Source organism: Mytilus edulis, chromosome 14 (assembly GCF_963676685.1).
Source record: "Mytilus edulis chromosome 14, xbMytEdul2.2, whole genome shotgun sequence".
NCBI lineage: Eukaryota > Metazoa > Mollusca > Bivalvia > Mytilida > Mytilidae > Mytilus > Mytilus edulis.
The window spans coordinates 28,434,156-28,461,147 of NC_092357.1; the positions used below are offsets into that span (position 1 = coordinate 28,434,156).

At 31.3% G+C, this 26,992-nt stretch overlaps 1 protein-coding gene and 1 long non-coding RNA gene across 2 annotated transcripts in view; both read right to left on the reverse strand.

The window, feature by feature from the left end:
• The window catches only part of LOC139503247 (uncharacterized), a 42,791-nt gene extending 31,006 nt beyond the window's left edge, over positions 1 to 11,785 (reverse strand). Inside the window, exons 1-6 of the mRNA XM_071293007.1 lie at positions 11,669 to 11,785; positions 10,750 to 10,848; positions 9,227 to 9,325; positions 7,313 to 7,411; positions 5,646 to 5,744; positions 1,254 to 1,352 (exon numbers count right to left, since the gene is read on the reverse strand). Of these exons, the coding sequence (XP_071149108.1) occupies positions 1,254 to 1,352; positions 5,646 to 5,744; positions 7,313 to 7,411; positions 9,227 to 9,325; positions 10,750 to 10,848; positions 11,669 to 11,785 (612 nt within the window). The remainder of the gene's footprint in view (positions 1 to 1,253; positions 1,353 to 5,645; positions 5,745 to 7,312; positions 7,412 to 9,226; positions 9,326 to 10,749; positions 10,849 to 11,668) is intronic.
• A 3,342-nt stretch (positions 11,786 to 15,127) lies between these two features.
• On the reverse strand, positions 15,128 to 19,656 carry LOC139502994 (uncharacterized). The gene is made up of 3 exons (XR_011658992.1): positions 19,556 to 19,656; positions 15,534 to 15,632; positions 15,128 to 15,254 (listed from the first exon to the last, which is right to left on the reverse strand). It is a non-coding gene; the product is annotated as an uncharacterized lncRNA (long non-coding RNA).
• Positions 19,657 to 26,992: the final 7,336 nt, after the last annotated feature.

Below are 26,992 nucleotides of genomic sequence, written 5' to 3' on the forward strand. Positions count from 1 at the left end.
CAGCAAGGTCAAAATAATTACATCTTATGGCTTACAAACAAGCCTATTTAAGTATAAGAATTCCTTTGTATCTAGACAGTTTCGTATCATACATTATCTTGCGTTGTATCTAAATGTGGGCAAAGTTCTGATATGTCAATTCACACCATTTAAGCCCATCTATCCAATATGAACAGACACTTTACATCTGATAGGTCTTAATTTATAGATCTGTTAGGCAGTTTAATTTTTTGCTAATACGTATAAAATAAACCACCCAATCGCCCCCTGTCAGAAATTTACTTGAATGGCAAATTGCAATTAAGTATTATTATGTGTATCTTTACAAGCAAATTTAAATCAGTATCATATAGATACTTATATATTGACAAGATCCGGATGGAGGCAGAATCATGTTCATGTATCATTAAGACAAGCACCAATGACGATATCATATATTGCGCTTAGGCAAATTGATGGAACATCTCAATAAGATATTTCGTAAGGTCCAGCACGAAATCTCAGTGTCAATCAAGCAATATCATGAGACACAGAAAGGCACACAATGATCTCGTTTCTGCTACTAATAATGTTTTCAAATGTGCGACATACAAATATAAAGTAAAGAATAAAAACTTTGGCAAACATGAATCGATTACCTTATCCGTATTTTCCACAAGTTTTTAGAATTTTGTGTCCCCAATACTTTTTAACTTTATACATGTTTGGCTTTATAACAATTTGATCTGAGCGTAACTGGTGAGTCTAATATCGAGGTAACGCACGTCTGGCGGATTAAATTTTAAATATGGTATCTTTGATAACTATAAAGGTTATCCGTCTTATATTCTTAATATTGGTATTACATAATGTCAAATAAAGTCAACGACAATCGAGTACAAATTTGCATATTCTAGCCTAACAAGAATTGATTTGGATATTGAACGTTTGTATATGTTGCTTTAAATCCATACAATTAAGATTCGATTTGAAGAAAAGGAAACAAAGGAAAAAATATTATTTTGCAATCAGACTGCACTTAGTATGCACCAAGGGTATCTAACCATTGATAAAATATTACAAATGTAAGTCCCTTTGAAATCCAGCTTTTATGTTCACTCCTGGTTTTTAGTGGAGTTCGTGTTGTTTCTTAATTATTATTTTTAACTTTTGATGTAAATGTCCTTTGGTTTTTTGAGTCTTTGTTTACTCCTTGCATTGGTTTTGATTGTTATTGTCTTATGTGTTATATATATAGTATATCTACCACTCACTTTGTCCTGTAGATTAAGTTTAACACCATGCTCAATAAACAAATATACTATTTCTGCTTTCTCGAACTGTACACCATAGTGAATTGCTGTTCGACCAAGCTGGACAAAGAAAAACATAACAAAACAAATTAACGAAAAACTTTCATTGTTAAGTATAAGTAATTCTAAAAATTACTATATGTTATTTAGGTCGCAGAAAGGGTATGTACCCTGAATTCCTTGCTTAGAGTTTATATCAAGCCCTAAGCGGGGAATGTTACAGTATACATCCTGTCTGATACCTGAATTACATATATATATATATACTCGAGTCTAAATTGAAAACTACGTTCAAACCTATGATTGCATTGGATAAAAACCGCAGTTTTTATACATGTGCATGTAAAACAAATTTCGTTGTAGAAGGTTCTTAAAACAGCACAAACAACATTTTTCAAAAGACCAAAAAGTGAAAAAGTACATTTATTATATATATATCGGATCACCTCGGCCTAAATGGTATTCTCCAGGGCAGGCGTTTGTTAATTATGAGAAATCAATTTCAATGCACTTTTTTTTTATCTGTTCAATTTCTAATCTGTTAAGAGACTGTTTTCAATTAAGTTTTGATGTTTTTGATTATGTGCGTGGCTTTAGCATTTAAAGACCAAACCTGATATGTTCCACATCAGTAATGGATTTTGTAGCATGCTGTGAATATAATTTTATCCTGCATGTACTGATTTATTATAACAAACTATATCAAATTAAAGTATTCGAGGTATGAACTGCGTGATTTTGTATTAAAATATATTTCTGACAAATGCATATTTTTGCCCTGTGTGACTCTCTGGCATTCTATAGTGTTCTGTTTAGCTTTTGACTCCGTCCCATAGTAATAAATGCATGTTAAGATGTTGTATTTCAGATTCCAATTGGGGATAAAAACGTCGTATATACCCCGGTAGTTTCCTGAATATATATTGCATATCTGCGTGGTGTTAACCAATTACAAAAGTCGACACATTTTTTTTTTTTTTTTTTTTTTTTTTTTTATTTATTTGGATCTTGTCTGTATACCAGCTTCGATTATTTGTAATATATTCAATTTTTCACTTATTCTTACAACATTTGTATAAACTTCAAGATTATAAAAAACCGGTTTTTTTGTAAAGTGAACATTGATTGGTTAAATATTTCTCAGTGTGTTTCAATTTGTTTGTTAGCCTTTTGGTCATGAATGTTTGTCTCTAATATTTAATTAACTGTGCATTTGTATTCAGATATCGCAGATCAAATTTATTCGTTCATTGTGTAATCATACGTTTTTTGATTGAGTTAAGTCTGCCAATTGATATTTTATCGTATGTTTTTCTATGTTGTGATGTTATGCTATTGTTTCAGAAAAAGGGAGAAGGTTTGGGCCCATTAAAACGTTTAATCCCGCTGCAAATGTTTGCACCTGTCCTAAGTCAGGAATCTGACGTACAGTAGTTGTCGTTTGTTTATGTAATATATACGTGTTTCTCGTTTCTCGTTTTGTTTATATAGATTAGACCGTTGGTTTTCCCGTTTGAATGGTTTTACACTAGTAATTTTGGGGCCCTTTATAGCTTGCTGTTCGGTGTGAGCCAAGGCTCCGTGTTGAAGGCCGTACTTTAACCTATAATGGTTTAATTTTTAAATTGTTATTTGGATGGAGAGTTGTCTCATTGGCACTCACACCACATCTTCCTATATCTATGTAGTATATATTTTTTAGAGTTTAAAAAAAAGTAATTGTGCAGGTATAAAGCATTGATTACATTTAGTTTCCTGAGTTTCTTTATTTCAACTAATATGTTATTAACAACATATGATACTTTTGTCCTTGTGTTTGGACAATGTGAAATTTGTTTTAATGAAATATAAATGGTCTTTTCAAAATTGTTCAAAGATAAAATTTATATACATATTATTTCCTACACTTAATTATTTATATCACGTAGAAGTTATAATCAGTCGAATGTTTAGAACCGTTCATTTAAAAGTAAAAAAGTATTGTTAATTCATCAAATAGTATATAAACCAAACTCATTTAACACATAATTGCTTATTTACGCCACAAATTCATTCAAACATTTCAGGGTCTTCAAGAGTGAATGATTCTTGTTAAACATGTTGCTGGTTATTTAGTTTAGTTTGAAGACATTTCACTGATATGGAGTATTTTCCACAAGGTTTTGCTCTGCACAGAAGTATAATAATAAGAATTTTTTATAGACAGCAAGGTCATTTTCAAATGAATACTGTAGTTATTATATAAAAAAAAGAACAAATCATTAGAATATAATAAAGAGCAAGATAGTAGCTTTAGTTCACACGTAGTCACTGCATATTCTTATCAAACATTCATTTTCAGTATTTCTCTTCTGTATCATAAATATGTTACACTGGTAAAGATTTCGGGGAAAAAGTTGATATTTAAAGAAGGGCTTAGTCCTGGTATATATGATGAGTTTATTTATTAACAGCTACAAATGCATTAGAAAATTCCCTATTTTCTTCGATCGCTAGTAAAAAAAAAATTAAACGAAAAGAGTATTCTTAAAAAAAACGTAAAACGTACATACTAGATGATGCAATAATGTATTTTTTGCATTGTTCGGATGGGATTTATTCACTTACTTTATTTTTAGATTGTTGAAATGCAGACACGTACATCTTACCAAATTTCAGATAAAGATAAACACATATATTGGAGTCTGGATGATAATGAAATGTTGTAAAGAACAATAACGTTTATGCTAGGACATGATGCAGAAGGGATTCAATTATAGTAAAACTAAGCAAAATCATGAATACTAGATACAATTATAAATTATCTTATTGAGTAGAACAAATGCGTTGATTAGTTTAGTTTAAACTTATTTTATTTTTCGAAATAACAAATGTATTAGACACAAGTTTTACAAGTTAGTAACGTCCTCTCCAAACCAACAAAATAAACACATTAAAAAATGAACACATCAAATAGTTCATACTAACAAACTATTAATTAATGAGGAAACGAAACAAAAGCACACTTTTTTAAGCGAATCAATGGATTTTAATCGACTGCATCTTTTTACAGTATTCATAAGACACAAATACACCGAAAAGTGAGTGGAATTATCTAAGAAGTTTTTTGTGAGGACATAACTTTAATAAGTGTCTGTGTTTTTCTCATAATAAAGCGTGGGATCTTAATATATTATCCAAGTTTACGAAAAGGAGGTCATCTACACAATGGTACGAATAGATTTGAAACTTATTTTTATTTTCTTTCGTTAAAATCTATTGAATCGTTATTGATAACATAACATAACAGTAGTTATTCATATCGATCATTCGATTATTGCCATTACATGTATATAGAATATCTTTAATCACATACTATGTTGTAAATACAATTAAGGTTGTCAATGCAGAGAAAAACGTTTGGTATTTTTTATATACTTTTGAACAAATGAACAAATATTAACATTTTCTTCAGTACTTAAAGCATCATCACCAAAAAATAATAAATCGATAGTTATATTGACATAAGAAAACATTAATTTCAGGTTTTTCTGAGATGAAAAATTAATACAATATAGTAGATAGTGTTCAACATTTTCATTAATAAAACCACATGAACAATTTGCATTTTGTATCAAATTTGCTTTGCATAAGTCATCACGCAGTGCACTACATCTGTTACGCAGCCTTGTGTGTAAAACAGAATACAATCGATCTTATAAAACACCATATCTCAGAGATTTAATATTTCTATAGTTTGTTCAAGTTTAATTCAAAAAATGAAAATGTAGGAATATGTCTTATAATGAAGTCTAAAGAATTCCACAGTGCAATATATGACGACAAATAAGACTGTTGATAAGCTGATAAACTATTCACGGGAATAGTAATATTTCTGACTGTTACGCAAATTATGATTACAAATATCTGATACATAATCCTGAACTAAATCGTGTAAATAATCTGGCGCTTAGTTATTAATAAGTGTGTTATATGTATTTGTATTGGTGTCAGGGGAGTGTCCAACTACGACTTGTATGTTTCTTAAAGTGTTCACTGTTGTTTGATTTTCAACATGGTAGAAATAGGTCCTCGTTAACATACTGATTAAAAATGTGGAATTATAAGTTTAATGTGATTACGTAAAATTCGCGGTTTGGTTTATTACGTTCTATTTGTGTATTGGTTTGTGTATTGTGTTGTGTTTTCAAATTTAGGGAAATTTCTTAATCCATTTCTCTGTAACTTTGTCCGGTCTTTGTTAGTTGAAATAGCTTTTTCATATTAATAATTGGATACAATTGAATAGGTATGAGGAGTGTCATACTTTAACACGTGATTGAAAATGGTAACTATGATTTATCATTCGTTTACCTTGTTTTGTAAATTAATATCAATGCGACCGTCAATAAGTAATTTGACGATTTCTGTATGTCCATTCCATGAAGCGTGGTGAAGTGCAGAATCATCATTCTGGTGAGTAAAATATTTTTACAATTAAATATGACATTGAATAACTACATAACAAAAGTTTACCATCAAAGAAATTGAAATAACTTGTGTCGCACTGATAAACCAATTAGTAGTTTATTATTAATGCATATATCATGCATAGTTTACTTGTTTATTTTGGTATAATACGTAGCAACAAATCCGCTATCCTGTCCATATTTGAAGTCAACCATACATTGCAAATGACAAAAGACTTCTTAACTTACCGGATAGTGACAAAAAAATATACAAAAAAGTTTAATCGACAGTCTTTATTTATTTCCTTTGAATTAAAGCAAAATGTTTAAGTTCGAAATTTATATTAAAAGAAAGGGACGAAAGATACCAGACGGAGAGTCAAACTGATAGAGCGAAAATAAACTGACATATCCTATATATTGCCTTAATATTTCATGTATTAAGCTATCTAAGACGTGAACAAAAATAAATGCCCTTCATATTTGTGTAATATCATACATATTTCCCATATAGGATTTTTTTTATTACGTCTTAGTAAGAATCTATTGTACAATGACCGCTTTACAGATACAGTTGAGTCGGCCTCATATCTTGACTTACATCTAGAAATTGACAATGAGGGTCGATTAAAAACGAAACTTTACGACAAAAGAGATGATTTCAGCTTTCCAATTGTGAACTTTCCATTTCTAAATAGCAATACTCCAGTAGCACCTGCATACGGTGTATACATCTCCCAATTGATACGATATTCCCGTGCTTGCATTTCCTATCATGATTTTCATGATAGAGGGTTATTGCTCACAAGGAAGCTATTACATCAAGAGTTCTAAATGGGGAAGTTGAAATCATCTCTTCGTAAATGTTACGGACGTCGTAACTACAATCCCCTTCCCAATCATGAATGTGACCTACCGAATTGTACTATTTATCGGATTTGCTATCTCATAAGCATCACGACGGGTGCCACATGTGGAACAGGATCTGCTTACCCTTCCGGAGCACCTGAGATCACCTCTAGTTTTTGGTGGGATTATTGTTGTTTATTCTTTAGTTTTCTATATTGTGTCATGTGTACTATTGTTTGTGTGTTTGTCCTTTTAATTTTTATCCTGGGCTTTATCAGTTTATTTTCGATTTATGAGTTTGACTGTCCCTCTGAAATCTTTTTCTATCGTAAACATCCATAAAACAGAAAAAATATTTTGTCAAAACCAACTAAATGACATGTTTAACCAAACCAAAGCAGTATACACGTATGATATAGTCTAACATTTGAAATAATGTAAACAAAAATCAATTTTAAGATTATAATCACGATCCTTCAAATTTAGAGTTGGGACAATTACATACACTAGATAAGGTAAATAATCAATGAATATAAAGGATATACAATACGGTAACTTTTAAACTTTGAATTAAAGATTCCAATTTAAGACTCTTCATTAGTGTTTTACATTGTTAAAAAAAATGTCTGGCTGTTGTATTTGCATATCATATTTATAACGTAGAATATTGAGTTGTGTCTCATGAAAGTCATATGTTTAGCTTGTTATATGTGTACAAGTTACCTTGTCTTGTAAATTAACGGCAATACCTTTACCAATAAGCAGATCAACAATTTGTGGTTGTCCATGATTTGCTGCCAGATGCAGAGCGGTTGAACCGTCCTTGAAATAGAAATGTTTTACAATTAGGAAATATCATTTTTCATTCGATAAACTCAACAGAAGAAGTTTGCAGTTGTGCTCCTCTATTTTCATGACACATTAGTAATTATATCATTACAATATAATTTCAGATATAAAAAAACTCAATTGAGTATCGTGTTATAATTTCCCTAAGTGTAACTGTTTGTTCTTTAATTATTAAATTGTATTGACATAAATATGATATATGCATATTTCAATTATCATATAATTTTTATTTCTTAAACTGGTTTCAAGGAGTAAAAATATCTTTTACAAATAACAGCGATTATTGGTCGGTATTTTTCTGTGGTTTCTTATGATATGTACACTATATCAGAAAGTATGGTTTTCCTCAACATGTTAATTTAATATACTATTCTAGCAATATTTGCTCAACAGAGATATTAACTAAATATTTTTTTTAATGTACCGGCAAATTGGTATTGCGCTGGCGCATAACAAAATAAATATTATTACACATTAAAAACAAATGAACCAACACCTTTCTGAATTTTTTGGTTATAATGATTTAGTTAATATATATATATAGCGGGACGGCTGCACTGTGAATCACGATATCACAGTAGCATGGGTTCGAATCCCGGCGAGGGAAGAACCAAAAATTTGCGAAAGCAAATTTACAGATCTAACATTGTTGGGTTGATGTTTAGACGAGTTGTATATACATTATGTACACAGCCATGTATCACCATCATTGATGGCGATCCGATGGATACATCTGTTGTAGGGTTGTCACTGACTCAGACGTACTTATGAATATAATTATTTTCTGTGACTGTATCTTACATTAATTTGTAGGATCCTTTACTATAGATAATTTAGCTGATCTGTAACAATAACATCTTCATGCCTTATATATCATGTACTGTAGTACGCCGCTAGATTAAAACTGACGTGGAAAGGTAACATATGGCCACCGAAAGCTCTTTTTTTGAGAGCCCAGGTGGTCGTGTGGTCTAGCGGGACGGCTGCAGTGCAGGCGATTTGGTGTCACGATAGTACAGTAGCATGGGTTCGAATCCCGGCGAGGGAAGAACCAAAAATTTGCGAAAGCAAATTTACAGATCTAACATTGTTGGGTTGATGTTTAGACGAGTTATATATATATATATATATATATATATATATATATATATATATGTTAGCGGCAATAAGTGAAATTAGACATTAAGCTTAAATGTTAGGCAATAAGCTAGCGCCTAGGCATTATGTTATTGCCTGAAATTTTCGGGCATTAAGCTTATTTCCTGGAATTCGATGATGGTTATTCATCCTATTGCCGAACATCAATTTAGGCAATAAGAAAACTCTGGAATTTATGCATATTTAGTCATTTATTCTTGATATAAAGTCATTTCCTTGAAAACATGAAAAATATGTTTGGCAAAGGTACTTATAACGAAAACAGTAAACAATTATTAAAAACCATCTGAAGTACATGTTTTACACTATGCATATATATGTAACTATTAGTTTACTGAATAACAGTTTAAGTTAATTTGATTCAAATATTTGAAAGTTGTTCCCCTGAACCTCTGTTTATTTTCCATTTTTTTCTATTGGCCCATTTTTACACGGCCACTTTTGTTAAACTCATTTGCTGCACGCTTTTTTTAAGGGACATTATAAATGTCAATAAATGGAATCTATGTATAACTGGTCAGAATCTTGAATGTAATCGCCTTATCGATTATATGTGTTATAAGAGATTGGTATATGATCATCCATTCATTTCAATCTATGTTTTAACTTGTTATATATTATAATATATACCTTTGCCCTAACATTGATGTTATTGCTTTTATCAATAATCAGCTTTACTATTTCTACTTCTCCGATCCATGCACCACGGTGAAGAGCGGTCCAACCATCCTTGATAAAGAATGACAAAGCAAGCATTAGTCTAAGACAATTGTGAAAGACGAATACCAATACAATGTTTATTAATGGAAAGTGTAGATAACAGTTTTTTGTGCTAACAATAACAGCCACAATGACCTATTATAGTACAAAACAAAGAAGTGAAATAGTTCCGCTTTGTTAACAAGCAATCACGATTTATTAATCTTTTCCGTTTTATTCTTGACTGAAAGATTTATTCTTGAGAGCGGAATTCTCTTGTAATAAAAATTCTTTAATTGCAGGATGGTGCAAATCGATGACAGACTTGCAAACAAATAAGGAATACTCAAACATTTACCAATATTTTACAATCTAGATACAAATAGATCCGACAAAAAATCTTGAAAACTAACTCCATGGTTCTTTTGACAAAATTTTTTTTATTAAATTTAATAAGAAAATAACTTAATGACTTTTACTTTTTGTGGAGACTTGAGGTTACTTTCCAACCATTACAAACTGCTTTTCAAGAGTTTCTTATCTATCTAATTGTGTTGTAATATTTCAGGCAAAATGTATTTTAATTGATAAGATGTTTAAACAGGTGCTATTGGAGCGTCCTCTATAATGGTTTACATTCCTTATTATAGAAGTGGCGTAGATGTAACTGAAGTTTAAAGGATCAAGAGAATTATTGTCACATAAAAGAGGAACGAAAGATACAAGAGGGAAAGTCGAACACATAAATCGAAAATAAACTGACAATGTCATGGCTAAAAATGAAAAGACAAACAGACAAATAATGGTATACATGACACAACATAGAAAACTAAAAAAATAAGCAACACTAATACGATATATTACGACGTAAGGAACATATCCGATATTATTTGTGAAACGGTTATTCGATAACGGCTAACCGATTCGTGATGGCGTCCGTAAAATAAAAATGCTTAAAGAGCCTACATGAAAAGCTGGAGGATTCTCGTAAAAAATAATTCATGATCCCTAAAGAACGTGTGGGGATGTTTAAAAACTATCCTATTCCTACTCGTCTATCTTTTCACTCATTGTATGTCTCCTGCCCATATATTGTGTACAGTATAATTCAGTTTTATCTCTTTAATTAACAATTGTCGTACGCATAAGCAAGATATTGATATTGACCTATGTTTTAATATTGCCTTAATACTGAATCTCACTGTAGCAACTAAAATTCATGTGTGTAGTGTATATGTAGAAACATGTAGTTCGAGTTAGTTAAATGACCTAATTAGACCATATCACTAATACAATATCGACAAGTTCTGCAGACTGATATACATCGCTTCATTCAGTAACAGCAATTTACCCAAAACAAATATGAATATGAGTATTCAAAATATGGCAATTCCTGATTAAATACTGTTCATTTGATTTGGAGTTAGTTGGAATTAACTTTATATACAAATTACCATGTCATGCATTCTGTAATCAATATCATTTCTAAGAAGCACCTTGACAGCTTCTGTATTTCTTTCTTCTGTAGCAGCATGAAGTGCCGTAGAACCAACCTAGATTGAGAAAATACATTGCAGTTCAATGAATTCAATTTCTTTTGAAATCGGTCTAATTATGATTATAGTCGTTACAGTGAATTTTAATTTTTCTCATTGGTCTGTTTGTATACATAACTATCATGATCAAGCTATTCAAACTATTGTAACACTTTGCTTGGCTGTTTTGTTTATATGTTACTTGTTGATATACGACTGTTCCCCCCCCCCTCCCATTTTTACAATTTTAGTAATATTTCCATTTCAATGAATATTAAGAACAAGGCCGTAGATCTCGATAACCACGTTTTTTACAACCATAAATCATGCGGTACATCAACCAGAACAGACAAAAAGATGAAGACAAAACTGAGCAATGAAATCCAAGCTGTACTTGGGTACGTTAATTCACTTAAAGACTTAAAATAACTCAAAATTAACTTGGAAGTATTCTAAAAGCTACTTCAATTTGGCTTTTATTTCAAACTTTCAAAAAACACGAAATCCGTTACAAATTCAGGTAGGTGCATGTAAAGCTCTCTGCTCGTATGCTTAAAGTTATTTAAGTTAAGATTTGTCTCGAACATGTGGTAAGATAAATAAGTTTTTCGATTGGATTTCTTAATTGAAGTGTGTTTATACATACGGTCCCTGATATACAGTGCGATATCTGTTAGTTTAAAAGCTCGTCCACGTAAGCATCACTTATGATATGTTGACTGAAGACAGGGAAATCTGGCACAGTAGAATTTGTATTATGCAATATAACGCATTTGTATTTGAAAAACAAAAACGCAAAATATATGGGCATACTTTGTCACTACACTATAATGTTTACCTTGTTTCTTACATTGACATCAATTCCACTATTAGTTATTAGTTTGACCAGTTCAGTTTTTGATGTCGATACCGCTTGGTGAAGTGCAGAATTTCCATCCTGAAGAGCGGTGCGCATTTAACATAACATTGAATGGAAAAATAAAAATAACAAAAATATTGAGTAAATTCATCATAGATACCACGATTGAAATTTCATATTTACGCCAGACGCGCGTTTTGTCTACGAAATACTAATCAGTGACGCTCGGATAAAAAAATGTCAAAAAAGCTAAATAAAGTACGAAGTTAAAGAGCATTGAGGACAACAACTCCTACCAGTTTTACCAAATACAGCTTAGGTAATCTACTCCTGTAGAAAAGCCTTAGTATTTCAAAAATTCAAATTCAAAGGCTGGTGATACCCTTGGAGAAATAAATCTCCACCAGCAATGGCATCGACCCAGTGGTTGTAAATAAGCTCATCATAGATACCAGGATTGAAACTTCATATTGTTCTTATCTCAAACAAATATTTCATAATGTTCTTATCCCAAACAGAAAACCCTAGCCGTATTTCGTACAACCGTTTTGAACTTTTGAACCTCAGTGCTGTACAACTTTGTACTTGTTTTGACTTTCGAACTTCTATTTCTTGGCATCACTGGTACATCTTGTGTGGACGAGGCGCGTTTCCGGCGTATTGAATTTAAAACCTGGTGCTTTTTGTTAGCTATTACTCATGTGTTTTTTTGCCTAATATGTTCTCCTATTTATTTGTATAAGTCCTGTACTGTTATGTGGTCATTTAAATGTTATGTTTAACATTGCCATTAAAACGGGTTTGGCATGCCACAAAACCAGGTTCATCCCACCATTTCTTTCTTGAAAAAATGTCCTGTACCAAGTCATGTAAAAAAAAGTTTCTGTTTTTGTTACATTATAACGTTGTGTTTCCGTTGTGTCGTTTGCTTTCTTTTATATTGAAGCGTTAATTTTACATTATTATAAGACGTGTCACGGTACTTTTCTATCAGAAATCCATGTATTTGGTTTTGATGATATATTTGATATTCTCATCGGATTTTGTCTATGCTTAGTCTAATCCTGTGTGTGTTACAATTTAATGTTGTGTCGTTGTTCTCTTATATTTAATGCGTTTCCATCATTTTTAGTTTGTTACTCCGATTTTGTTTTTTGTCCATCGAATTTTGGTTAACCTTCCATTCAGGGAACATAAACCATATTTATTGAATATAAAACGTGCTCAATGGATCACTATAGACTTAAAATAGAATAGGGATTTTGCCCAAGTCTATTTGATTAATGTTGACATGTTTCATACAGGAAACATAGGAACTAGAACAACATGCATGATTTAGAATCTTTAAGTTGCATTTTAGTATTTCTGATAGCGAAATAATTTCTGAAATTAATATACAAATTATCAAGAGCAACATACAAGAGTTGTTCATTATGTCAAATTTTTTGTTTTCTTTAAATTTGGAACTGTACATGGCAAGATATTCTAGAAAGTTAACCGTTGTCAAATGTTAATTAGAAATATCAAAACATTTTATTTTAGACAGATTTTTCATAGCTGGAGAAAATCATCTGTTAGCATTCTTTTTGGACTTATAAGGACAACAATCATGGCTTTAATTCAGCTCAACATCCAAATGTTCTGTGGAAGCAGTATATCAATGGAAACATGTATACTGAAACTTTTCCACTGATTTGTCCATTTCTGTATTTTTACACTTGAGTAGTCCAATACAAAACAAAAATATTGGTCATGGTTGAAATGGTAGACATTGTATTCAAAGGTTCTACCACTCATAGAAATTTTATCAGATTTTTTAAATTTAGTCAGTTTAGAGAATTGTCATTATACAATAGTACAAGACTTCTCTTGATGAAAATATTTTATTCTAAATCTATAAAATATTAAAAGTAGTATATCTAGCAGAGAAGCAAATTCTCAGGGACTATAACTTTAAAAAAGTTTAAAGATTAATCCAGATTTAGCATAATCATGAAACAACTTTGGTTTGAGTCTTTAATAAACTTTGATTGTATTAAGGACACCTATTTACAAAGTATATTTTAATTGATTATAATTCTTTAATTAAGTAGAAAAGAATTTATTTCCAAAGATGTGATATTGATCAGGTTATCAAAAGATGACAGCAATCATATATTATCTGTTATTATATTAACATAGAGAAAACAATGGAAAGTTAAAGAAAGATAATAATGTTTCCAAATAAACTTAAGTTTCAAAGTGGAAAGTAATGAAATTAAGGTTGGATTAGTTCTTGTCGATTTGTACAAGCAACAAGAACAACCTATTCAGAAATAAATGCTTATTTACTGTTGCATAAATATTACAACACATTTAGCTCATAATGAAGGAGCTTTAATATAATTATTTCTATACTGACCTGCAGATTATTTATTCATCAGATATAGAAAGATGGGGTATATATACACGTGAGTGCCATTGAGACAACTCTACATCAAGTCTATTAATTTTGCATACTTGTATTTATACAATCTGCAAAGTTTGCCATTGATACATATAGTTATGCAGCATAGCTTCATTGTATAATAAATTCAGTAATTTCGGTTTTTACTAATATCCGTATTTACAAAATTTAATGGAGTTACTTTTTAAAAAATTTCACATAAATTTTTATATGTTGAAATTGTATGTGTGTGAGAGAATTTATCCTCCACCAAATGAAATACTGCTTGTTAATCAGTAAATATTCTATATAATATAAATGTAATTTCATGGTAAGTATATTTAACCAAATTCATATAAAATGGTAATTTTTGAAATCTCAAGAAGAGATTTTATATGAATTTATAGGGTTAAATATACTTAACACAATCCACCACCACCCCTGGAATAAATTCAGTTTTTTGTTCACTTAATTGAAATTATTCAATTAAACGACAAATTAAAACTAAAGCTAGTGTATGTTACACAGGTGAACTATGACGTAGGTGAGTACATCTCATGGATGTAATTTTTAATCACCTAGTTAATTGCGATGAGAACATGTTGTGAAAGCAAACATATTCATAGAGTTTTGAACAACGGTATACTACTGTTGTCCTAATTTACGCCAGACGCGCGTTTTCGAGGAATATTAAACAGAAAGTATATATATAAACGGGAAAATAAAAGCGCAAACACAGGATATTCCTGGCAAATTCAGGCGTTCTATTATACAGAAAAGGATCGATTAAGCCCTGTTTAAAAGCAAGCGAAACCTGTCACTTTCTATCGCATTACATGTTGTTAAAAATAAAAGATAAACAAGAGAAAATCAAAGCTTATTGTCTTCTCGGTTCATAATTTTCAAATATATTGGTGTCAAACGTATTAGAATTAATATTTATTCTTTAAACCTTAATATAGTACAATATATGATGTATGTGTCGTGTTAGACGTTCACATTTGATTACGCTGTTGTCAGTGCATCTAATAATATGCTTACATTGTCCTGTATATCTAGACTACCGCCATCAGCAATTAACAATTGGATCAGTTTTGGGTTTTCCTCCTTTATAGCAGCATGCAGTGCTGTCCATCCATCCTAGTAGGATAAACACATTGCAATTACACAGCTACCATTTATTTAAAAAAACAATCTTAAAAAAAAGAAAGCCGAATGGTGCTCCTCGAGCATTTTCCTGTTGGATATTTCTTTTCTATGACAATGCAATGCATATTTTGTATATAAGAAAAAAAACGCAATATTCCATTTAATGCAATATTTTTTTATATGCATTTATAGTGAAATTGATGTCGGTTATGTCTTTTCAAACTTTCTCGTTTTATTGGAGCTTTGCAATGTAATTTATCATTTGTTTACCTTGTCCTGAAGTGTGAGATCAATTCCATGTTCAATAAGTAATTTGGCGATTTCTGTTTTCGTATTTGCTGTAGCGAAGTGAAGTGCAGATTTTCCACTCTGAAGACAAAGACAATCATATTAATTTTAACATGAATTTGAATGATATGAATGTGTATTAAATTCAATAGAATATTGTTTTTACAGATGAGTGCAATCTTAATCAGTAGACATGTTAACTTGGGGCAGACGTTATGACTGCTTTATAAGTTTACGTAAAAAGTTCTAAGCAACAAAGGAAGTCAATTTCGTCATTAGTAAACCCTGAAATAGGTCTGCTTCTTTGGATAGCTGCAGACAAGTATGTTGATCTGTAATGAACAGACCTCAAGACATGTCTGCTTATGATACGTTACCGTGTTTGTGTTATTTCGTATCATACGTATCCATACAAAATTCAGCAATGGTTCATGATTTCAATTTAGTTTAAACAAAATTAGAATGATTCTGTCAGATAATATTTGAGAAGAACATAACCACCCATATCATGCTAACAACTAGTTTAGAATAAATGTGTTTAATTCCAATTCAAATACCCTATAAGTGAATCAATTTTATTACAAAAATATGCATTAAATCTTATTGACTTGACAACAGTATCGTTACTATTTCCCGTCCGAAAAAAGTTTGTTTGAAGGTAAACTTTTAAGGATGATGCCGACATGCGTGTGTTTTGTTAAGAATATAAACATAAGATATGGGATATTTAAATACCTGAACGTATAAAATTTCTGCATTTTATTTCTATTTACAAAGCATGTTCTTGTAACGATGGTAAATATATACTGGTAGATATAAAGATCCAGGAAAACGTTTATTATGTGAACCATAATCGTATTAGTCTTTTCCCACGGCGAAGAACATAATTATACGTTTATTGAATTACAATTACAGAGCATACACACTAATATTATTTTTCTTGTGTATTCTGATATACAGTAAATAATGTCTATTCAATTTGAAACTTGCTGATCAACATACATACATTCGGATATCATACAGAAAGGAATTGTTGAAGTCGAAATTGATTTTCTGATTGTAAAATATACTCGATGACTATACAGGATAAGGAACAAATTGAGTGTTACATATTCGCTAAAATTTATATTCGCGTTATATGTATAATCGTGAAATCCGCGAATATATATCTCTCGGGATCATAAGTTGGTTTTTGATACAGTGGTATATACAAAAGATCTAGGTAAACGTTGCTCTGGTACGAATAAGTAACTGTTTCCTTCTACACATGATTCATCAAAATTTACTTGCTTTAGATTAACTGTTCTATCGAAAAGTGTAAAATATCAGCACATACATAATGTGTGGTATAATTATGAACAATCTTGCTTTTTTGGCAAATTCATCTAGTAACAACCCCTCAAAGTAGGAATTTCTTCTCAAAGTAATGACCCTCCCTTTCAGAAGGGGGACATTTCAAGTCATAAATAATATTATTTCTTAAAAAAACACTTCTTGGATAAAACAAAACTTTTCCAAATAACTAGACTTCTATCTATTATCAAATGTCCATGAATTTTGTTATATGCATAGACTTCAATCTTTCTCATTATTATCAAAAAGTGGATCCATATTTGAGAAGGTTCCAAATATAATAATTGTTTTCCCTTTTTTAAAATTAAAACTATAAATTTGTCTTTTCTCTTTGTCTTTTTTCCACATCAGCAAAATTACCCCTTGTCTGAGAAATATTTCATCTTTTCAAGGATATTTTGATTGTTTCCAATTTTGCTACTTGTATAAGTTATATCTGGGTCGTCTGAATATATTTATATATATAAACGAGTTAAAATTGAAATTACGTTCAAACCTATGATTGCGTTGGATACCAATCCCATTTTTTATACGTGTGCATGTAAAACAAATTTCGTTGTAGAAGGGTCTAAAACCAGCACAAACAACATTTTCCAAAAGACCAAAAAAGTGAAAAGATATATTTAAACAAAACGCATTTGACTGATGTTCTTTAACCCTGCTGACTGCCTTTGGCGATTGCCGAATAAAATTGACCACAAGATATATATATAAATTTACAGATCTTACATTGTTGGGTTCATGTTTAGACGAGTTGTATATATATATATATATAATAAAAACTATAAAACAAATTCCCATACGTTTCGGCCATTACGGCCTTCTTCATTGGAATAAATTACAACATTGAAACAACAATTACATCACTTTGATACATAACGTTATAATAACTTTTATGACGTTCATTTGCGCGTTTTTCGCTTTTTCAATATAAATATATTTATCATCGTTCATACATTGTGTTGAGTCCTTCAGGTTCAAGAGTTTTTAATTTTTTTATCCAAAAGGCTTCTTTAGTTTTTCTGTAAGTTTCTGTCCCAAATACTCTTTCTACCACATGGTCCACATCCATTAGTTTGCTTATAAAATAATAAATTATGCTTTTTGTGTACTAAGATGTCTTTTATGTTGTTATCACGTTTAAATGCCACGATAGGCGGATCGGGAAATTTTTTCTTTAGTCTTTCGGATTGATGGAGAATTTTAAGATTTTTTCTAAGAATGGAATGTACATTTGGAAGCGCATTGGAAAAAGTAATTACTAAAGGTACCCTGTTGTTTTCTTTCTTCTGTTTGTACTTTAATAGATCTTCTCGGTTTAATTTGTCGACTTTCTTCAATTGAACTTCAGTGGACGAGTTATTGTATCCACGTTCTTTTAGGTGCGTTTTTATTTCTTCTCTTCTTGTTTTGTAATCTTCTTCTGTTGAGCAAATTCTTTTGACACGAATGCCGAGTCCATATTGTATAGCATTTTTTACAGAGTTTGGATGGCTTGACGACACATGTACGTATTGGTGTTTATCTGTTGATTTTGTATAAAGATCTGTTTTAAGTTGTCCGTTTTCTATGTGTACAAACATATGTGTATAAGCAAACTAATGGATGTGGACCATGTGGTAAACAATGTGCACTATTCTCACATTTAAATGAAACCAAGTTATTTTGTGACAAAACCGGCAAAGAATATACCATTCAGGGACAAATAAATTGTAAAACCGTAGGCGTGATATATGCGATTAATTGTACAAAATGTGAAAAAGTTATATATGTAGGACAAACGGGTGATACACTATATCAACGAATGCTATTGAACTTTTCAAAAATGAAAACAAAGAAAACAGAAGATCCAGTAGCCAACCATTTCATTCAGAACAATCATTCAATAACAAATTTAAAAGTTACCGCCATAGAAAAAGTATTTGGGACAGAAACTTACAGAAAAACTAAAGAAGCCTTTTGGATAAAAAAATTAAAAACTCTTGAACCTGAAGGACTCAACACAATGTATGAACGATGATAAATATATTTATATTGAAAATGCGAAAAACGCGGCAAATAAACGTCATAAAAGTTATTATAACGTAATGTATCCAAGTGATGTAATTGTTGTTTCAATGTTGTAATTTATTCCAATGAAGAAGGCCGTAATGGCCGAAACGTATGGGAATTTGTTTTATAGTTTTTATTATACAATCATTCAGAGACTTTATGTATATATATATATATATATATATATATATATATATATATATATATATATATATATATATATATATATATTTAGATTCCAGTCGTGAACAAGAATGCATTATTTGATTCTGAACGTTTATAAGCTACAAACATCCAAAATACAACATTATATACTAACAGTCAGTCAGTATATATATTATTCCCATATGCTATCGTCTCAGAATTGTCAATATTATGTACAACAACAATTAAGGCATCATAGTTTACATGATGTATGCTAACCACAAATAGATATTTTATGAGCCAGGCTGAATTATTAAAAGTACTTAATATAAAATGATTTTCGGCATGAAAAACAGAAAAAAATAATATTTGTCAAGTAACGCAATTCTTGTGAAGCAAAACAAAATATCAAAAATCTTAATGTAATCAGTCACTTTTGTCAGTTTCCAAATTACCTTGGTCTGTAAATTGACATTAATACCACGCTCGGTTAGTAATTTGACGAGTTCTTTTTTCGAAGTTGATACAGCATGGTGAAGTACAGATTGTCCATCCTGAAGAGAGGAACATATTATTAAATAGAAAAGAAAGAACAACAAGCACCTAAAAGCGAATGTTGTGTGTGAATTATTTTACATATTGTTTTGTTAGAAAGATTCAAAAGCAGACACACAAACATAATTCAGACAAATTCAAATTCATACTCAAGTACAACCCTAAACCTACTTTTATCAACAAATAGGCCATAACGACATATATTTGTATTTCTACGATGACGATTATGCAACAAACAAGTACATAGTAAAATGAATCAATATGTTCAATATGGCGTTTCAATGTATATGATTATTAGATAAAGCATTGAAAACTTGAATACACCTTAATTGTTTTGTGTGCAAGTGTACGTGTGCGTGTTGCAGGAAATAAGCAAGTTATCATTGGTATTTTTTTCTCTTCTTCATTACACAAGGAGTATGTTTGACGATTATCGAATAAAACACTGTTAATCCAGATATTGGTCCGCTTTCACACGGAGTTATATTTGCAGGGAGTTAAGATAATTTTTTGAAGTGTTGAAGGCGAAGGTGTTAATCAAATTCGTAACAGTCTTTTTTCAACGCCATTTATCATTTATTTACCTTGTCCTGCAAATTGATATCAATACCACCGTCAATTAATTTCTCGGCGAAAGCTGTTCTGTGGTTTGATGTTGCATGGTGAAGGGCAGATTTTTCATCCTTGAGAGAAAATATATATCAACTCTGACATTAAAAAGAGTAACGAAGTAAGTATGCCATTACAGATTAAATTGCAACTAACATAATGTTGCTTGAGTTTGTTAAACACCATAATATATTGTTTGAAGTACGAATTAAATGAATTGATCTTGTTGTAAATAAATTCATCATAGATACAACAGATTTCCGTTTGCTATGTATCAAGAACGGTTGGAACGACATTCAACGGTTTGGTGCTGTGGTATCATTCAATAATTGCGATTATTTTATTTATCATTATAGAATTTAAAGAAGTAAACAGCATAACAGGAAAACAAGCGGCTTATTTTTTTCATATGATAATGATTTCAACATTTCTAGAACACTTTGTTTATAATTGTCTGATATTATTTAATGGCTTACATTTGCACAAATCAACAACACCATAAACATTTGAATCGACAAGACGTTAAGTTTTGCGCTTTTGTTTTTTAAAGGTATTTGTCGTTTTGTTTATTTATACAATTTGTTTTTCACATAAATTAACAGAATTTTGAAAATTAATTAAATAAAAACCTTAAACCGTTTCTTTAAACACGTGGCACTGATATTGGTTTTCATAATGTTATTAAATTTGTCATGATTTTGAACTTAGTTATAAGTCAGTTAGTTAGATCATTGCAGTAGAACAGTTTTGTTGAGAGGATTCGAGTACATACCGTTCCGTTTGTTACTAGTAAATAAGGGAACATATTTTCATGAAATTTGTACCAAGTTGTAACTTAAATCTTCCAAAAACTTTTTATAAGGATTGGTAAATCATACGGTGACACTTAGACTTATTGCATGTGTTAATTATTTACTAAAGTTCAACGACGGCCTCCAGTTCGTATAATGATTGTTACGGTAGAAAATCGGGACACCTATACTAAATAGTAGTATATCAGCGTTTGGTATACTTCACAAATCCAGGAAGCATCTTAAGGAAGTTTGCTGCTCAGTTTGAAAATAAATAACGTTCCATAAAACTATTATATATTGATAGGGGATTATTTTAGGAATAAAAAAAGCAAACAAATATAAAGGGGTCAATGTGCTTGTTTTCGAGATATTAGCCCTTGGAATTTTGGCGGGAAAATGTTCTCTCTTGATTTTCTTTGTTTTATCATTGACCAGTTAAAGTTCTCAAAAACTATGAAAAAATTAATAAGATCTTATAAGACTTTTACAAATGGCTTATAATAATACATGTAAAAGATTTATTAAAAGAAAAATGGGGGTTCATTGGCAATTTTTTTTAAGGCATTCAAGTAGATATAACCAGAGGATTTCGAAAATTTGACAAAAAATCCAAAACATGACAAGCAAACATCCTTAATTTCTCTATGACGTACAGTACATACTATTGTATATTGCATTTCAAGTGTTCTACACGTAGTCTTGAGGTGGGATCGTGATTCTCATTAATTATTAAGAAAAAATATTTTGATAACAATTTATTCAATGATCTGCCTTTTTGGTTAGTAGCATACTTTTGTTGAGTTATGCCAATATCATCAACCCAATAAATATATTTTAGTAAGTGTATACTTTTCAGTTATAACGGATCGATCAGCGATTTATGACTAAGTTTGAACGAAATAAGTGTGTGATCTGATTGTTAGAATACGCAATCTGGAAGAAATTCTTATTTTTTTTCTTAAAAATGACATTATCGTTACATTTTCTTTTCATGTTCCATAATTCAAGTCTATGTCTATGCTTTAAATATATATCTATAATATATATGTAGTACCCTTAGGAGGAAATGTACTATAAGGGACGATTTTTTAATATGTACATTCTAAAAAAATCACAAAAGAAAGGTTTGATAAAAAAAAAAGAAAACCTTACAAGGTTTTTGACTTTAAATATACCTTTATTTATTAGACACTTTACTTTATTTTAATTGCATTTGGGTGTTTGTACATACATTATTGGTTTAAACTTAATAAGAATTATTAAAAAAAAACATTCTCACTTTGCTAATTGTGTAATTCATTAAATTTTCTTGTGAATGTTTATTTTACATGTAGCTTGATTCACCTGGACTTCGCAGTGTTTTCAGTCTTTACTGGAAGGTCGTAAATTATTTTACTGGTGAAAACTGCTATTCACGATTTTTACTGCCGTCCTTGACAGGATCATTCCAGAATGAAATTTGTCAAAAGTCTGATCAAGATCCTGTGAATCGTGGATGGAAATTCAAACTTTATTCAAAATTTGTAAAACAAATAATTTAATCACGACAACAATCAGATATTGTTCAGGAAGCGTCGATATTAAACCGTTTCCAAGCGAATTTGTCCCGATAATCCCGTTCTCAATCCGCTTCTAATGCGGGGTTCACACATTGCCGATTATTGCTCCCGTTTGAGATCAGACAGCGATACGACACGAAAAGTGAAAAAGTCAGATTAGTATCCTCAATTATCTGGAATGTCCTATTATTGTCTGAACGCAGTCGTTTTAGTTCGTAACAGATTCCTACTGGTCGGGAAGGGTCCGAATAGTTCGGCAAAGCACCCCGACAGTTATGTGCGTCCCGTAACATTCGGGGAAACTCAGCCGATTTTGTCTAGTCGGATTACAATCGTGCCTATGTCGTGACAGATTCTGCTGTATCGGATCGAATTCCTTACAATGTTCTGTGTATTCGGGACGGTGTCCTGTGGAACGGGAATGATCTGGAGAAATTTTTCATTGCTGTTTTTCTGCCGATTGAGTCCAGATTGCATCCAGATCTTGTCGATTGCGAACCGTTTTTGCCGAAACCGTTCCGAAACAGTCCCGTTATTAATTCTAAATTCGTCAATGATACCCACGTCAGAGTCCCGACAATTACAGAATACAATACGACTGAGACCAGACAAAGCCGTTTGCAATGCGATAGAGCGGACCGTGATAGGATTACGTTCCGACAGTACCTGATCATCCCGAGTATGCCGACAGTTTTCGAACGGATAACTTCCGTCAGCGTCGGTTCACTGTCTTGTCACTATCTGATCTCTGTCGGATTACATTCGGTAGAATCGGGACGCAGTCGTGACAGACTCGGTCGAATTTTACCTGGCGAAAGATACAAATCGGATTAGAAGCGGATTTAGAACGGGATTATCGGGATAAATTCGCTTGGAAACGGTTGAATATCGACGCTTCCTGAACAATATCTGATTGTTGTCGTGATTAAATTTATTTTTTTTACAAATTTTAATTAAAGTTTGAATTTCCATCCACGATTTATAGGATCTTGATCAGACTTTTAATAAATTTTAATCGGGAATGGTCCTGTCAAGGACGGCAGTAAAAATCGTGAATATGTGACCCCAGCTTTATCCAATTTGGATCTTTCGCCATGTAAAATTTGACCGAGTCTGTAACGATTGCGTCCCGATTCTACCGAATGTAATCCGACAGAGATTAGACAGTGACTAGACAGTGAACCGAAGTTTTTTTTCTTGTGGTAGAACAACCCGATGGTGTTTTCTACGACAAGAAAAACTTAACGTATGCATAATCTGAATTATAGACTTATATAGCATAACAATTATATTATTTTTTATAACGATTTGCAAAATTTAGCTTCCTATTTTACAGACCACACTAAAGTGGGATGTTCCTTTTCTTAGTGTTCAAGTCTCAATACGTCATACGGCTCATTTAGAATGTGAAATAAAACTCACCAATTAATCTAAATATGAACATAAGAAATTATTAACCATACAGAATAAAAAAAAATATTACTGTTACTGAAGAAAGAAACAAATGATTCGTTGCCATTCGATAACGAAGTATGACTGATACATTGTAAGGTATTCATTGTACAAGTTAGTTTATTGTAAAGGGGGGGGGGGGTATGTTTTTTTTTCTATTAGTAATGAAATTTCTACCGCGGAAAAGACGTTATTTTTCTACAATTTTGATTGAATCGAATAAAGTATTCAGAAAGATTGTCTTTTGAATAGCAATACATTTTTAACAGATATATTTGAAATATTTATATAGCATCCCCACCCACCTCTTTTATGACTTACGTGAATGTTACTCTTTTATTAGCTGATCATTTGATAGGTCACAGTATAATTTCGTATTCAGTGTTTATCGACCTAAACTTGCAAGAACTATTTGCCAATAGGCGTTAAGCAACCAACAACCAACCAACCTGTTTAGTGTGACTCAGTGAGATTTTTAAAATCTTACACACGAATATGTTAAATATTGCTTTATTTTATGAATGTCAACATTTAATTAAATAAATTTTTGTATTGTACATGTTGTAGTGATAAATTAACAAACCTTATACTGTGGATTCATTTATTTTCGTGGGTTCCAATTTTCGTGGATTAATAAAATCTTGCTTGTTCGTGGATATTTAAATTCGTGGTTATGCCGAATTTATATATAAAGCTATTTAAAAGTTTGTAATCGATGAATATTTAATTTGGTGGTTCTGTTGTACCCACGAAATCCACGAAAATTGGTATCCAACGAATAATATTGAATCCACAGTATTTGTTTATAAAAATTAAAATGCAGGCAATGATTTTTTTACACCATTGATTGAACTTTTAGAAACACTTTCCCAAATGGGTAACAAAAAACTATCAGACAAATATAACTTTGAAATTAATAATAGATTGCATTTTTATCAATAAAAATAATGACCACGCACAGGTCATTATGTTATGCCTGGGATCGCCGGGGTGATTTGGAGAATAAATGACCAATGGTTCTGAAAGAAAATAACTCCATATAGGTATATAAGCTATACGCATCCAATCCCGAAGAAGGAGGGTTGCTGACTATCCTTTCGGGCATAACTGTTCCGACATCACTTGCCAAATTATTCCCTGTTCTTACCAGAAAACATTAAAAAAACATGTTATAAACAGAAATATTCAAAAACATACCCTGTTATAAACAGAAATATTCAAAAACATACCCTGTTATAAACAGAAATATTCAAAAACATACCCTGTTATAAACAGAAATATTCAAAAACATACCCTGTTCTAGACACGCTTGGAAAATGTATTTCCTGTTCTAGACCGTAACAAATAGATGCTTTTCTAGACCCGAGTTCTAGACTGTAACTTAAACAGTTGAATAAGCAAGTCTGTACTAGACAAAGACTTTGTTTGAGAAAAGACCATGTTTTCACCAGTAGGGCATGGAAAACGACCCTGTTCTAACAGCAAGGCAGAAAAAAGAGACTCTTTTCTAACCAGCAGGGCATGCAAAAAGGACCCTGTTTTGCGGCACACTCATACCACTTAAATATAGGACGTAACCCCCGGGACATTTACTATACATCATAACTACAGTTTATGTCTACAAACATGGTTATTGGATATATGTATATATATATATATATATATATATAAGAAAATTTGTGTAAAAGCTGATACACTCACGATGCAATTTACATGAGTTACTTTAGACTGTTTTTTATGTATGGTTTTAAATGCATGACTCACACATAATTTTATGGTTGGATAATTATTATTTATTTGTTTCTGCATATGTTTCACATCCCAGTAAAATGTTCCAAACACATGCATATGCGTGGCCTAAGTCACGGTATCCTTCAGTCATTATCGAAAAGTAATATAATTACCACATTAATAACCAGGTACAATGACATACATGTTTGTCGTGTCAGACATTTTTGAAGGTGATTAATCATTCGGTTACCTTGTCTTTCAAATTGAGATCAATACCACCGTGGATTAATAACTCGACGATATCTGTTTTATGGTTTGATGTTGAGTGGTGAAGTGCAGAGCTACCATCCTGTTGAGATAATAAATATCAGTTATGACATGAACAAGAACAAGGAAGTAAATAGACAAAACAGTTCTAAAATAAATGTGCATGAGTTTATCAAACATAATAAGATACTATTTTACAGACGAATTACAGGAATTGTGTTTTGATAAATTGTAATGTATACCATATCATAAAATGCAGTATACATCTCAAATATATGTAATAAATACAAATATAATTACAAAAACACCAAACTCTGAAAAGTTCGTATTCAAATGGCAAATTGTAAAGCTCAAGCAAATGGATAATAACTGTCATATTCCTAACTTGGTACATGCATGTTCTTATATAGCAAATGGTGGAGTAAACCTTGTTTTGAAGTAACTTAGCTTTCACTGAAATGACTGTCGTACACAATTCCATCATATAGACAACAATCATTGAATTCAAACCTAAACTTCCAAAGAATGTTTAACACTCCAACAATATGTAATATCATTATTTTCACGAGATACCTGTACCTGTTTATACAAGTTCTTTGAAAGTAGTAAGGGAGGTAGTGAAAGGCACTGATGAATTAGTAGTAGAACACTTACTATATGCGGAGATGAGACGGAATTTAAATAATTTTTTTGTGGAATTTCGATAACCAGTATATAGTTTAATGCTCTTCAACTTCGTACTTTATTTGGCCTTGTTAACTTTTTTGGATTCGAGCGTCACTGATGAGTCTTTTGTAGACGAAAGACGCGTCTTGCGTATTTACAATATACAATATAGTCCTGGTATCGATGATGAGTTTATGTACACTGGTTTCACATTAACTGTGTTCACATCTTTACAAATTGTTTAATTACCTGTACACAA